This window comes from Mesitornis unicolor, unplaced genomic scaffold (assembly GCF_000695765.1).
Source record: "Mesitornis unicolor isolate BGI_N332 unplaced genomic scaffold, ASM69576v1 scaffold860, whole genome shotgun sequence".
In the NCBI taxonomy this organism is placed as follows: Eukaryota; Metazoa; Chordata; class Aves; order Mesitornithiformes; family Mesitornithidae; genus Mesitornis; species Mesitornis unicolor.
In genome coordinates this window covers 33,809-46,767 of record NW_010160029.1, presented here as the reverse complement: position 1 = coordinate 46,767, position 12,959 = coordinate 33,809, and the positions used below count along the sequence as shown (strand labels likewise).

The following is a 12,959-nucleotide window of genomic DNA, read 5'->3' as shown; positions in this document are numbered from 1 at the left end:
CTTTCCCTGGAAATAGAAAGGAACTGTATGGGATTCCTGGTACACATCAGTAGGGGAAGATCAGTGGCATGGTCTAATAGGTGCGTTGATGCAACTGACATGTAGAGCATCTTTTCTAGGTGCAGAGCTGGGGAAAGTTTGTGTGTATATAATGGAAGAAGACATGCTCTGTTGTTAAAAGCAAATATATACGCATGAAAATATCTTTATAAAACTAACATTGCCTTTAAAGCAGTTGACTGCCCTTTTTCTCTTTGAAAAACAACCCTGTAGAATTAAAAAAATTATATAAGTAGAAGGCAACTTCTTTAAGGAATACATAAAATTGTAGGGTGGAGTAATATTTTTAAGCTGTGTTTAATTTGTAAACTAAGTAAAAATTAAATTTCTCTATTCTTTTATCACTCCAGATTCATGAAGTTGTATTGGCATAGGACCATTAAGAGCATAAAAAAAGACTATGTGCATAAGTTATATCTATTAGGAATTGAATGGATTTCACTTGCTCCAAACCCTGTCCTTTTCTTGGTTCTCTCAAGTATTGAAATAACTGGAGGTCAACCAGATTTCTTTTGTAGTCTTTTTAATTGGAATTGCTGCCTAAAGGCACTGGGTAATTAAAAATAAAGATCTCATTATTTGAGGTACTTCTAGCTTTTATCTTAATATGTCAGAGCAGGGCACTAGCTTGATTATACAAATGTTGACATAATGTCCTTAACAGTTGAGGTCAAATGAGGCCCTCCATGGTTGCTTTACTTATTGCTAATGTGAAATGGAAGTATTGAATGAGTGCTGATCGCTATTTTAACCACTCAGTGCTATATAGGCACATGTCTGTTTTTATGTGAACCTGTTCATTCTGTATGTCTGGAGTTAATATTGCCACATTCATGTTGGTTTCGTTAGATTGAGTATCAAATTACAGTAATAATGAGCTTCATCTCTACTAAGTTTGGATTTTAAGTAGTGAAGTTGTTGGTTCATTACAGTCATTTGTTACTTGTTTGTATCTAAGTTAAAACTGACATCCCTCCACTAGAAGCTTTTTGATTATTCTGTAGTTCCTTGATAGGGAAGAGGGTATTTGCAGTCATAAATATGACTAGGAAATTAATACAGTAGCATAAAGAGTATGGTAAGTCTGAAGTAGTTGGTGGCTTCAAACCATGAAGTTTAAAGTAGATATGCAAGTTCCATGGTTCCACGTGAGATGAACCTGCAGCTCTGGCTCATAACAGGGTAGGGAAGACCTGCAAGTGGGAGCAGGGTGTTCCTCTGCCGCAGTGAGTTCTGCGGCTCTTGTGACAAGCAGTGCTGGTACTGGCTAGGGAGCAGTAAGCCATCGGGAGGAAGGTGGAAGGAACTGGAGTTCTGCTTTCTCAGTTGAATTATCCCTTCAGACAGCAAGTCCTGTGAAAAGAAAGAGCCCATCATCAGTGAAATGAAAAGCCTTGCTTTTCCCAGCTGTTTGCTATGTGGTTCCTCCACTGCAGTACCAGTAGTGGGTAAGCCACTTCCAATCACTAACCTGGAAGGAAAATATTCTGGTTTTTTTGGTTTAGTTTGCCATTCAGATAATAGGTTGAACCTTTTTCTGATTAAGTCCACTGAGCCCCAAAGCTGTGGTTAAGATTAGGGAAGAGCTTGTAGCTGTGAGCCAAGAACCTAGAAAATGGGATAAAAGGAGAGGAACTTTCTATTTGGATGGTCATTAGCTTAGATTAGATCATCCCCAGATGGATTGATTGAAGTGAATAGAATTAAATGCTGCAAACCTGTCATTTGTTTAGTGTGTAGATTTCCTGTGGTAGAACTGGAATGTGAAGGAAAGAAAAAGAAACATGTTACAGAATACTTGATATAGTCAGAAGCAAGATTAGTGTCTACCCTTGACTATTCATTTCCACCCAGCAGCTGTTGTCTAATGTGTATTTTCTGCGCCTTTCCCACCCTTTTGTCTGCTTTTGGCTTGCTCAGGGGTTGTTTTCTGTTGTCAGAATTTACTTTGCAGCAATGTACCTGAATCTAATTTGTCACTGCAAGAGCTCATGTTTTGACTTTCTGTATTCCTCCACCTGTCAGAAGAAGGGCCAGAACAATCCTGGTTGCAACATGAAAGGACAAAGGTATATGTAAAAATGTAGGGGGATAAACTGTGGAAGAACACATTCGCTTTTAGGAATAAAAAGATATGAATAAAAAGAACAGGGGAGTATGTCGAATACGTGTTGGTGTCTGAAGTGGTTCTGTGGGTCTGACATCCGTTAGAAATGGCAAACTCCCTACGTATAAGATTGAGCCTGTTGCTCAAGTTCTGTACCTGGGCATCATCGCTGACTTCTATGCATGACCCCTCTTTCCCCCCAAGCTTTCACGTCTAGGCTATGTCTAGGTCTTGATGCTATGGTCTGTGTATTATCTCCAAAGTTCTTGAACAGAAGGGTGTAACTTACACTCTGTACATCCTCTTCTGACTTTTGTAGTCTCATTTCTGGCTGTAAGGTGCAGTATTGCTCTGCTTTTACCCAGAATCTGTATGGGTACTTTGCTTGTCTGCTACTTGGATTGCATCACCCTTCCCTTTGTTTCCATAGAATTATAAATAGTTTGGGCTGGAAGGGGCCTGTAAAGGTCATCTAGTCCAATCCTCATGCAATGAGCAGGGACATCTTTAGCTAGACGAGGTTGCTCGGAGCCCCGTCCAACCTGATCCTGAACGTTTCCAGGCATGGAGCCTCTACCACTTCTCCGGGCAGCCTGTTCCATTGTAAAAAATGTCTTCCTTATATCTAGTCTGAATCTATGCTTTTTTAGTTTAAAATTAATACCCTTTGTCCTAACACTATGGGCTGTACTAAAATGTCCGTCCCCATCTTATAAGTCCATTTAAGTACTGGAAGATTGCGGTAAGGTCTCCCCAGAGCCTTTTCTTCTCCAGGCCAAGCAACCCCAACTCTCTCAACCTTTCCTCATAGGAGAGGTGCTCTATCCCTCTGATCATTTTTGTGACCTTGTATCCCCATGTCTTTCCTGTGCTGAGGACTCCAGAGCTGAACGCAGTACTCCAAGTGGCATCTCACGAGAGCAGAGTAGAGGGACAGGATCACATCCCATGACCTGCTGACCACACTTCTTTTCTTGCAGCCCAGGATACAGTTGACTTTCTGGGGCTGCAGATGCACATTGCTGGCTTATGTCCGGTTTTGCATCCACAAGTACACCTGAGTCGTCCTCCACAGAGCTGCTCTCAGTCCATTCATTCCCCCAGCCTGTGTCTATACTGGTTTTAAAATCTTTCCACTGCTCTGATCTCTTTGCATCTTCCATAAGGTCTGAGCTCTTAAGGACTTCTGTAGTTTGTGCCTGTTGATCATGTCTAGAGCAAGTGTGTTGTCTGCTTCTCTTAACAAAAGCTGGCATTAGCCAATGCTAACTGCTAGGTAAGCACCCACAAATGAACCCTTTTGCTTTCACCCATATTGCCATTCACCATTGTAAACATCTAGTTTTATTGTAATGCTGTCTGCAAAACCATGGCTTTTTGTATACCCATGAGAAGCTTGACAGCTATCCATCCATCTTCTGGTGTGTTGAGTTTCAGTACAATAGGGTTTCTTTGGTTCTTTTGTACTCCTGTCTGGCTTTATTTCTTTCGTTTCTTACACATCTTACTGACTGCTCACGTTCACAGAACTTACAGCACCCTGTACCTGGCGCCTGGGCTGTGTTGGAGCTGCCTCTGTAGACCTGTCGTGTAAAGTTGTGGTTAAACCTGGCAACAAAATTGCATTTCAGTTAAAAGTGGAAAGGAAGGGGTGGGGGAAGCAGAGGCATGCATGGGGAAGCTGAAGAATTGAACAAGAAAATTAATTCAGAAAATAGAGCTTTCCAAGGATATAGTAAAATTATTTGTGCAGCGAATAAATATAAAGGAATTTATGCCTTAGTTACAGTTGCTCAAGAAAACAGAAGCTTTTATTTCTGTGCTCATCCAAGAGTGAAAAAACAAATATTTTTTTTGGCAGGTTTTTTTTTTCCTTTTTAATTCTAGGGAGGGTGTCAATGCGTTTTACATCAGAAGAACTTTAAAACTGACAGCTGTTGTTGCAGCCATCATTTCAGGTTTCATCAGTTGACTATGAAAGAGGAATGGATTTCTTGAAATATCAAAAGTGATTGACATCTGTTTTGTTGAGTTTAGCATGTATTTAATTATTGCTGCAAGAGAGGGGACTTGGATTCAAGAATATCTCCCTGCCTTGATTTCTCCCTCCTCAGTGAGTCTGAAAAAGGTGGCTGTAGAGCAGGGGGAACAGGCCTGGGTGGGCTACGTTGGAGCTGCCTGAGAGTGGCAAATGCAGTGTGAAGCTGGAGGGCAGGGGGTAGCTTGTGTCTCTCCTCTCGAAGTAGGGGCTGAGGAGAGAGACCAAAGCTGCAGAGAGACTTCTGAGTGGGTGTGTGAGGTACAGGGGTAGGAAACAACGTGAACAGAAGAAAGAACAGAACATTTGTCATTAACCACACAGTTCTCATCTAATTGTTATCATTAGGAAGAGCTTCGGGAAGCTTATCAGTGTGCTTTCATATGGTTACAAGAAAAACTTATCTGTTTGTTCTGGCTGGAAGAAATAATAAATGTAGTAAGCATTTGCTATATTAAAATCTAAAAATGTCTTGTAGCTAAAATTCTGTCTTGGGTAATCCTTGTTCTTAATTTCTTCCATCCCCTGTGTGTGAGCTTGTATCTCAGATCTAACAGACCCCTGGAAATCACTGTCCAACTGTTGAAATAACTGCTTGACTCAGTAGATGTAGAAATATCTTTAATAGCGTTTTTTCTTTTCTTCTGGAAAAAGGGCTGCAGGAGCTCCTTGGTAGGTTTTACCACACTTTTTGGAAGCACTCTGTATCACAGCAGCTGAAAACATCAATGATTTTTTGTCTTCCCACATAATTTCTTAGTGCGTTATATCTGTCCTTGAAGTGCTGTTTCCCAAAATACACAGTTTGTGATTCACTGTGGAAAAACCCTTTTCTTAAGGGTTTGTCTAAGCATTGTAAATATTGGAAATCTTTACAGCAAAGAAGTCTAATATTATGATACTGGGAGAACCTGGGATTCAGTTAGCAAAAATAGTTCAAGTGTGCAGTTGCATATTCTTCTACAATGGCCATCAAAATTATCATTATCGTTATTATTATACAAAGTACTGATGAAGAGGATGACCTGAGTCAGGGAAAGGAGAATAAAGATCTGTGCATTTCAACTTGGCATTGGCAACAAATGCTCTTTATACACTTAAATATGTTGTAGGTACCCAGACTGGCCAAAAGCAGGTGGCTTAAATTTAGAAAGGAGGGATCGTGCTTAAATTACTTAATCAGATTTGTCAGCCTTTGTAGACTCTTAATGACTGTTCAGGAAGGCCTTACCTATTTAAACTTCCAAAATGCGTTGTGTGTCCTTCTTGCCTCATAGTCATGTGTACGGTATTACCTACGAGCACTGCATCGGTGAAAACTTAATTGCACAGTATCAGCCCATTCTCATGGGGTGAAGTTGTACCCTGGTCCTCTAGGTTACTTCAGTTACCAGCACTTTTTAAATTCAGATTTCACACAAAATAAAATAGTATACAAATGCACAGATAGAATGATGGGGGTATCAAAATAAGTTTTAAAGCTCGGTTTTCTAGTATTGTCTTGAAGGAATCATCCCCTTTCCCACTCCTACTCTTGGAAGCAATTTAAAATCGTGGGGGCAGAGGTATGTTTGTCACCAACTAATGTAATTTTTTTCTTCTTCCTAGCTTTTTTTTCCCTGGGCTATTAGTTGTATTTTATTCAGAGGCCTTGCTGTTGCTGTTTTTGAGGTTTTGGCTGTTGAATTTCTGGAGAGCGTTTCATTCCTTATTCCTGTATATCTGAAGAATCCACACAGGAGGTCAAATTAATCAATTAAATAAGATTACCCCTTTGCTGATCAAATGTATGCTTAGTGCTACAACAGGCAGATACAGTCTGAAATGGATCTTGGTGCTGATCAGACTGCTTGTGGGATCCCAGGAAAATGCTGACTCTGTGTACGGGCCACTGGGAAACGTGGCAGTTCCCTGGGGAAGTTCAGATTAATTTTTCCCAGGCTCTTAACAGTTGCTGATCAAATAGGTTGGACCAAAACCGGAGTGTCTAAAGTTAGACTAAGTACAGATTTAGGAGTCTTACTAAATGAAGAAATCCTGACGTACGTTACTGTCTATCTTCAGCTCCCAGTTAACTTAGTGGGATTTGCATTTGATCAACAGCCTGAAAGGTCAGACATCTTTTAAATAGAAACACAATCTAGGTTTCGAAGACAGACAAACTGTAGTTCAGGCTTTCAAGAGTCTTGCAATGTGTGGATATGATCTAAAATTGATTGAGGAAGGGAGAGCGAATGGTAAAACCAATTGGTCTGCTTGAGTTTAGACTGGGTTTCTAACCAGATGTGGGCAGGGGCAGGGAGAACGAGAAACTGTATTTGCTACTTGGTTTTGTCCCAGATTAATTTAAAGAAAAATATTTTTGACTTGTTGCTTTCTGTTTCCTTAGATGTTATTACTAGAATGTATAGCCTGGTTATGGCTCAAGAAAGCACATTTCAAATACAATATATAATGCATAAATATGCATATTTTTGAGAAAATCCCTTGTCAGCAGGACTCTGTTGGCACGTCTGTGTAACATCATGCAAATTTTGTGGACTTCTGAGGTCAGTTTTTATTTTGTCGGCTTTTTGCAACACTTAAGAAGTAACTTTATGCTGCTCTTGAGTGAGCAGCAGTTGTATTATGGCATATATAGATATACTTTGTATATAAACATGCCAACTTTAGATGGACTTGGCAGCTCAACAGGCCTTTATATGTTTTACGTAGTTGAAGCCTCAGGAGCATTCTCACATGTATGAGACTATATGATACACACATATATATATATTGTTATGCAATGTAATTGAAATTAACTTTTTGTTCTGTGTTAGCCGTAGAATTATATGTATATTTACATGATGTACCAATTTGAATCTAATATTAATTTCTTCAAATGTATTTTTCCTTTAACTCTGAACTACTCTAGATTCACACTACATTAGGAGTGGTATAGTGATAGGGCAAACAAAGCAATATGTTTGGGATAATATATGTTTCTAAATACAGTCTATTTTGGCAACTAACGAAGAAGCTGGAGCTGTCAGGCACCTACCCTCATGGTAACAGCAGCAAAGTGCAGACAGGTCTGTGTTAGCAACCACGTAGCCAGGATGGAGAGGGACCCATCTACTCACTGCTTGTGTGGCTGCACTGGGGTGGTGGTCAGCATGGAGAAGAGAAGGTTCAGGAGGAATCTGCTGGCTATTGCAACCTAAAGAGAGGGCCAGACTCTTTTCAGACAGACACAGCAAAAGGGGAAGAGGCAAGGTCACAGCATCAAGTGATTTTGATAAGAAAAAACTCTTCATCGTGAGAGTGGTTTTTGAGCCTTGGAACTGGTTGCCCAGAGGCTATGGAGTCTCCATCCTTCAAGACTTTCAGAACTTGCTTTGGTGAGGCTCTGAACTTAAAAGTTAGCTCTGTTTAGTGTTTGGACTAAATGACTTCCTGGGATACTTTTCAACTGTGTTTTTTCTTTTTTGTTTTTCTCCTGTGATTCTGTATCAAGCTGAAAGCAAGATTTAAGTTTTCCTGTAGGATGCTACTCATTTCTTAATGAGAGTATGTAAACTGAATGATTTCATTCGAGATTTCTTAAACTTTTCTTTCTGAAATGCCTTTAAAATCCTTAATTTAATTAATTGCTTGGAATGTTCAGCTTAGTCTTCATGCTGTAGATGCTGTACAAACTTAAGTTTAATTTTTTTTGTTTGTTTTTGAAAAACAGTGTTAAAGATCTGTCTTATAATTGAACCAGAGGTCCCTGACTGACTGGAAAGCTTGTGTAGCTGTTGATGTCTGTCTGCTAATATGGCTATGCTGCTGCAGGCTGCTGTTGTAGATAGGCTGACTCTGCAGCAAAATCTTTCTTTTAGCTAGAAATACTTGCCATAGATTCACAGAATCACAGAATGGTTTGGGTTGGAAGGGACCTTAAAGCTCATCCAGTCCAACCCCCTGCCATGGGCAGGGACACCTCCCACCAGACCAGGTTGCTCAAAGCCCTGTCCAACCTGGCCGCTCACAGTAAATAATTTCTTCCTAATATCCAGTCTAAATCTCCCCTCTGCCAGTTTAAAGCCATTTCCCCTCGTTCTGTTGCTACCTGCCCTTGTGAAAAGTCCCTCCCCAGCTTTCCTGTTGGACCCCTCCACAAACTGGAAGGCTGCAGTGGGGTTCCGCCAGAGCCATCTTCTCCGAAGCATAGGCCAGCTTTGCTGTTGTAACACTTCCAGTTTAACTTCATGGGATAGTTCTATATTTCGACTTGGCGCTGTTGGCTGTGTGAGGTCTATGGGTGCTAGTCGTCAGCTGAAACCAGTGTCTCACCGAAGTATTTAATCTCTGTGAAAATGAGATTTTATTGGAGCTATTTTCTTTCTGCTCTTTCTTTATAAAAAGAACTTGGTTTTTAAAAGACAAAAATTATTTAAAGTCTACTAATGCATTTCTAGTTCCATTATGTTTTGTTATGGGATCTTTTGCTGTGACATTGAGTAACAGTGTAATACCCGAGAGCTTTTGTCTCCATAAAAATAGAGCTTTTCATGCAGAATTTAATGGTATAGAACCCAAAGCCAGCAGCAGCTCCTAGCTTTCCATGCTCGTTGTTTATTCACTTAAGATAAATCGTTTGACTTTGAGTTTGTGTGAGTGACAGATAAAGCTGCCAGTGTAAACATTGTAGGATTGAGTATTTTGAAAGATGGGTGTAATTTTGTGAAGGAACTAAGCCCACAAGTATCCGGAAGCAATGTAATGTTGCATGTGTTCAAATAATATTTTGCAATGTTCATGAGAAAAGGAAGTAAGTGTTTAGAAAAGTATTGGTGAAGTGGTAACAGTTTATGGTTCTTAATTTTTGTTTACTGAAAATAATTCTTGACAAATGGAGTGTTTACAGGAATTTACATGAAAAGTTGAAAAGTAGGCGAGAGACACTTGTGTTACTGTGTAGCCAAAAAATGCCGTTATTTATCATTAGGTAACCTTCCAATTTACTTTGAACAGTAGAATTGGCCTAGAGTGAAAATGTTCTGGTTTTAAGTCTCTGAGTTTGGGCTCTATTCAAGAAACGCTAGACATCTTCAGTTTTTAAAAGAAATAGTAAGTAGTTCTCAGTTTCCTGTAACTTATGTCCATTTATTAAAAACAGAACCCATAAAATTTAGAATTTGAAATGGTGATGTTCACCACCGTTCTTTAAAATGCTTTTTTGTTGTTAGTCCTCACTGTTAAATTACCATTCTCTTTGGTAGCACTGTTGGGCTGATGACACAAATTTTGAATGTAGGTCCATCAGAATTAAATTAATAGTAAAACGTAGTATTTGTGTCAGGACTTACTGAATGCTGGTGGTTTCTTCTCTTAACTTCAGGGAGTTTTTTTCCACATGTAGACCCTGCAGACTTTTTGGTCAGTTCAATTCTCCTATAACTTTAATTAGCAACTTATGCACAGCAAACTTAAAGAAAGCAAATATACATTAAAGAAAAAAAGTATCTTCCTGTAACAGAAGTACCCTATGTGGCACTAAAATTTTGTGCAGCTTGACATAGATCTTGGTCTTGCTGGAGAGCTAAGTAGAAAATTCTGTTCTCTACTGCTTAGAAGTTAGGTTTGTCAGATCTTTGTTTCCTCTTGTCTGTAGAGGTCTACCCTGTCCTTGGTTAACACTGACATGCTTGTGTAGCTTGAAACACGTGTTCCTTAACTGATTCAGATTTGTGAAGATACCCTGTGTGCTAATGTATGTGCTGAAGATATAATTCTGATACTTGGATACCAATCAAAATTTTGTTTACAAAGACCAACAAAGTTGGTGGAAACAAACTTTAAACCAGTATCTATACTGATTACGTGTTTGTATTATAGGGTCTGGCAATAACGCTTAGCTTGACTACATTTAATAAAAACTTAGCAGGCAAATTTAATGTTACTTGGTTTTTCACTGTTTAAGAAACTTAGTATATAATTGGGTTTTACGTAAACTTTGTGGAAAACCGTATTAATCTCATACACACGTTAAGAAATTATTTCAAAAGATCGCTTTTACATGTTTATGGATGACTTTGTAACAAGGCAAATTTAGATGTGCTCTAACTGAAATTGAGTTTTTTTGTACTGTCTGGTACAAAAGGGTAGTGCCAGAGGTGAAGAATGGTGAACAGTGAGCTAGGTGAATTGTGAGGTACAGACGGTAAAAAACAGATTTCAACTTTCTCTTAATTATTGCATTAGCTGTATTTAGCTGTCATTGCTACAGAATGATAAATTTAGCTGTCACACAGTAATTTGGCAGTGCAGCTGACAACATTTGTTAAAGATCACTGTCTTCTTTAAAGTAGTTTTGAATTAGACTATTTAGTGCAGGTGTGCTAAACTGTGACTTAGATTTCTTTTATCCACTTACCCATTTAATCTACTAAAAAATTAGTTTTTGGTTCGGAAGGTTTAGCATAACGAATTGAAAGCCATTGCTTCTTTGTGTCCTACTGAAAAATTAACCGGACCATTTTTTGTTCATATTCCTAGGAAATCTGAATTAGTTCAGAGTGTGTTTTGTTTGGTGTTCATTCTGAATGGAGATTTCTGGTTTTGTGTGAGGCTGCTACATGGTTAAAACAGCTGTTCTTCCTCCGCAGGCCTATGAGGAGTACACCAGCAAACTTGATGCTCTGCAGCAGCGAGAACAGCAGCTGCTGGAATCCATGGGGAACGGAACTGATTTCTCTGTCTCCAGTTCAGCTTCAACAGACACAGTTGCATCATCTTCCTCCTCTAGCCTCTCTGTAGCACCTTCATCCCTTCTGGTTTTTCAAAACCCTGCTGATATGTCACGGAATAACCCTAAGTCTCCACAGAAGCCTATTGTTAGAGTCTTCCTGCCCAACAAGCAAAGGACTGTGGTGAGTCAGTTTCTATTCGCATACTTGTAAACCTCAATATTTCCTGTATCTTCGTCCCTCTGTGTGCAAAAAGTTAATTTAGGAGCTGAAAAAAATACCAGTGTGCAGGTCAGAGAGGTGGTGCATTGACTGTTTGTGCTCTGCCACACTTGGTTGTTTTGATGTGTTGGGTGTTTTCTGCAGGATTGCTACAAAGATGTCCATTATAGCAATAATACAAAATACAAAACTTTCAGGAATTTAATAACGATTGAATAAACCTCAAGAAATATTTTTGTCAAATCTACTTTCTCGGATAAGTAGCAGTCTGACATTTTACAAAGGTTAGAAGGGGACAGGAACCTCCTTTTCTTGTATTATACGAAACTATTGATTAGTTTAACAGAGCAGGATTGGGGAACAGAAGTGTTTTCCATGTTGTCAAAGCTTACTGGCAGAAGTGAATGCTTTAGAGCAAGTACCAGCCTCCTGCAGCTAAGGAGGACTGCTCAGAATCGCTTGGGGTTTTGTTTTGTGTGGTTTTGGTTTTTGTTTTACTTCTTTTTCTCCTCACTGTGGTATTTTGTGTTGGGCCCTCGATGCTATCAGGCCCTGTGTAGAGAACTGGCTAGGGTAGGGACATAGTTGTTATCAGGAGCGACAAAAAGTGTTACCTGCAAACTGCTCAATACCTACTGTTTATCTGTTTCGACAATGTTACAGTGATTCCTGGAGTTACGGAAGAAGAGCTGACTATTTAATTGTCCATAATAGGTAGGATTTTTTTATCAGTTCAGAGCAGCCAACTGAAGAGCCTTGATTTGTGCTTTAGAATAGTACGCTGTGAACTGTGATACATGAAATGGTGACAACACAAGCTGTAGTCAAAGCTGTTTTGCAAGGTGGTGCATATTCCTCATGTAGAAGGGAAGCTGTGGTTCCAGAGAAAGCGGGGTATGAATGGATAGCACAGCCAGTGTCCGTGTGAAACCAGTGCTTTTTGTAGCAGTCGGTCAGGTGTTGGCAGTCACTGGACTGTGACTGTCTGTGGAAACCGAGTTGCTCGCAAAGAGAAGTAAACATAAACTGAGTAGTGCTGGGTGTTGGGAACACATCCTCTCCCCTCCTCTGCCACTTGCATAGAATCACAGAATCGTTAAGGTTGAAAGAAGCCTCTACCATCAAGTTCAACCATCAACCTAACACCACCATGCCCACTAAACCATGTTCTGAAGTGCCACATCCATGCACTTCTTGAACACCTCCAGGGATGGTGACTCCACCACCTCCCTGGGCAGCCTGTTCCAGTGCTTGACCACTCTTGCGGTAAAGAAATTTTTCCTAATATCCTGTCTAAACCTCCCCTGGTGCAACTTGAGGCCATTACCTCTTGTCCTATCACTTCTTACATGGAAGAAGAGACGAACACCAACCTTTGTATAAACTCCTTTCAGGTAATTGAAGAGAGTGATAAGGTCTCCCGTCAGTCTCAGTTTCTCCAGACTAAACAACCGCAGCTCCCTCAGCCACTTCTCATAAGGAGCGGCTTTTCCTTCCATTTCCTTCCATCCTTTGCCTCCCTGGCCCCACCAGACAAAAGAGATCGTAAGACTTACAGTGGAAACAACAGATTGAAGGGCAGTTGTTTTAATTACTGTAAAAATATCGCTTAATTGTTAATGATACTGCTAAAGATTGAAAGTAGTATTGGTTTTTGACTTAGAGAACAAGGGTTCAATGTAAACTATGACCACTGTGCAGATGTACAGCGTTAAACAAGGTGATTTTGTTGTCTGCATGTGAGGTATGGCCAGACACATAGTTCTAGCCACACTGAAATTTGGAGAGACTGGTTTCTTCATGTCTTCTGTCCCACCCT

At 39.9% G+C, this 12,959-nt stretch overlaps 1 protein-coding gene across 1 annotated transcript in view; it reads left to right on the top strand.

Moving 5' to 3' along the window:
- LOC104543796 (serine/threonine-protein kinase B-raf) overlaps nucleotides 1-12,959 on the top strand; it is a gene marked incomplete at both ends in the record, with an annotated part of 46,662 nt that overhangs the window by 257 nt on the left and 33,446 nt on the right. The window contains one exon of the mRNA XM_010188486.1: nucleotides 10,838-11,101. Coding sequence (XP_010186788.1) covers nucleotides 10,838-11,101 — 264 coding nt within the window. The remainder of the gene's footprint in view (nucleotides 1-10,837; nucleotides 11,102-12,959) is intronic.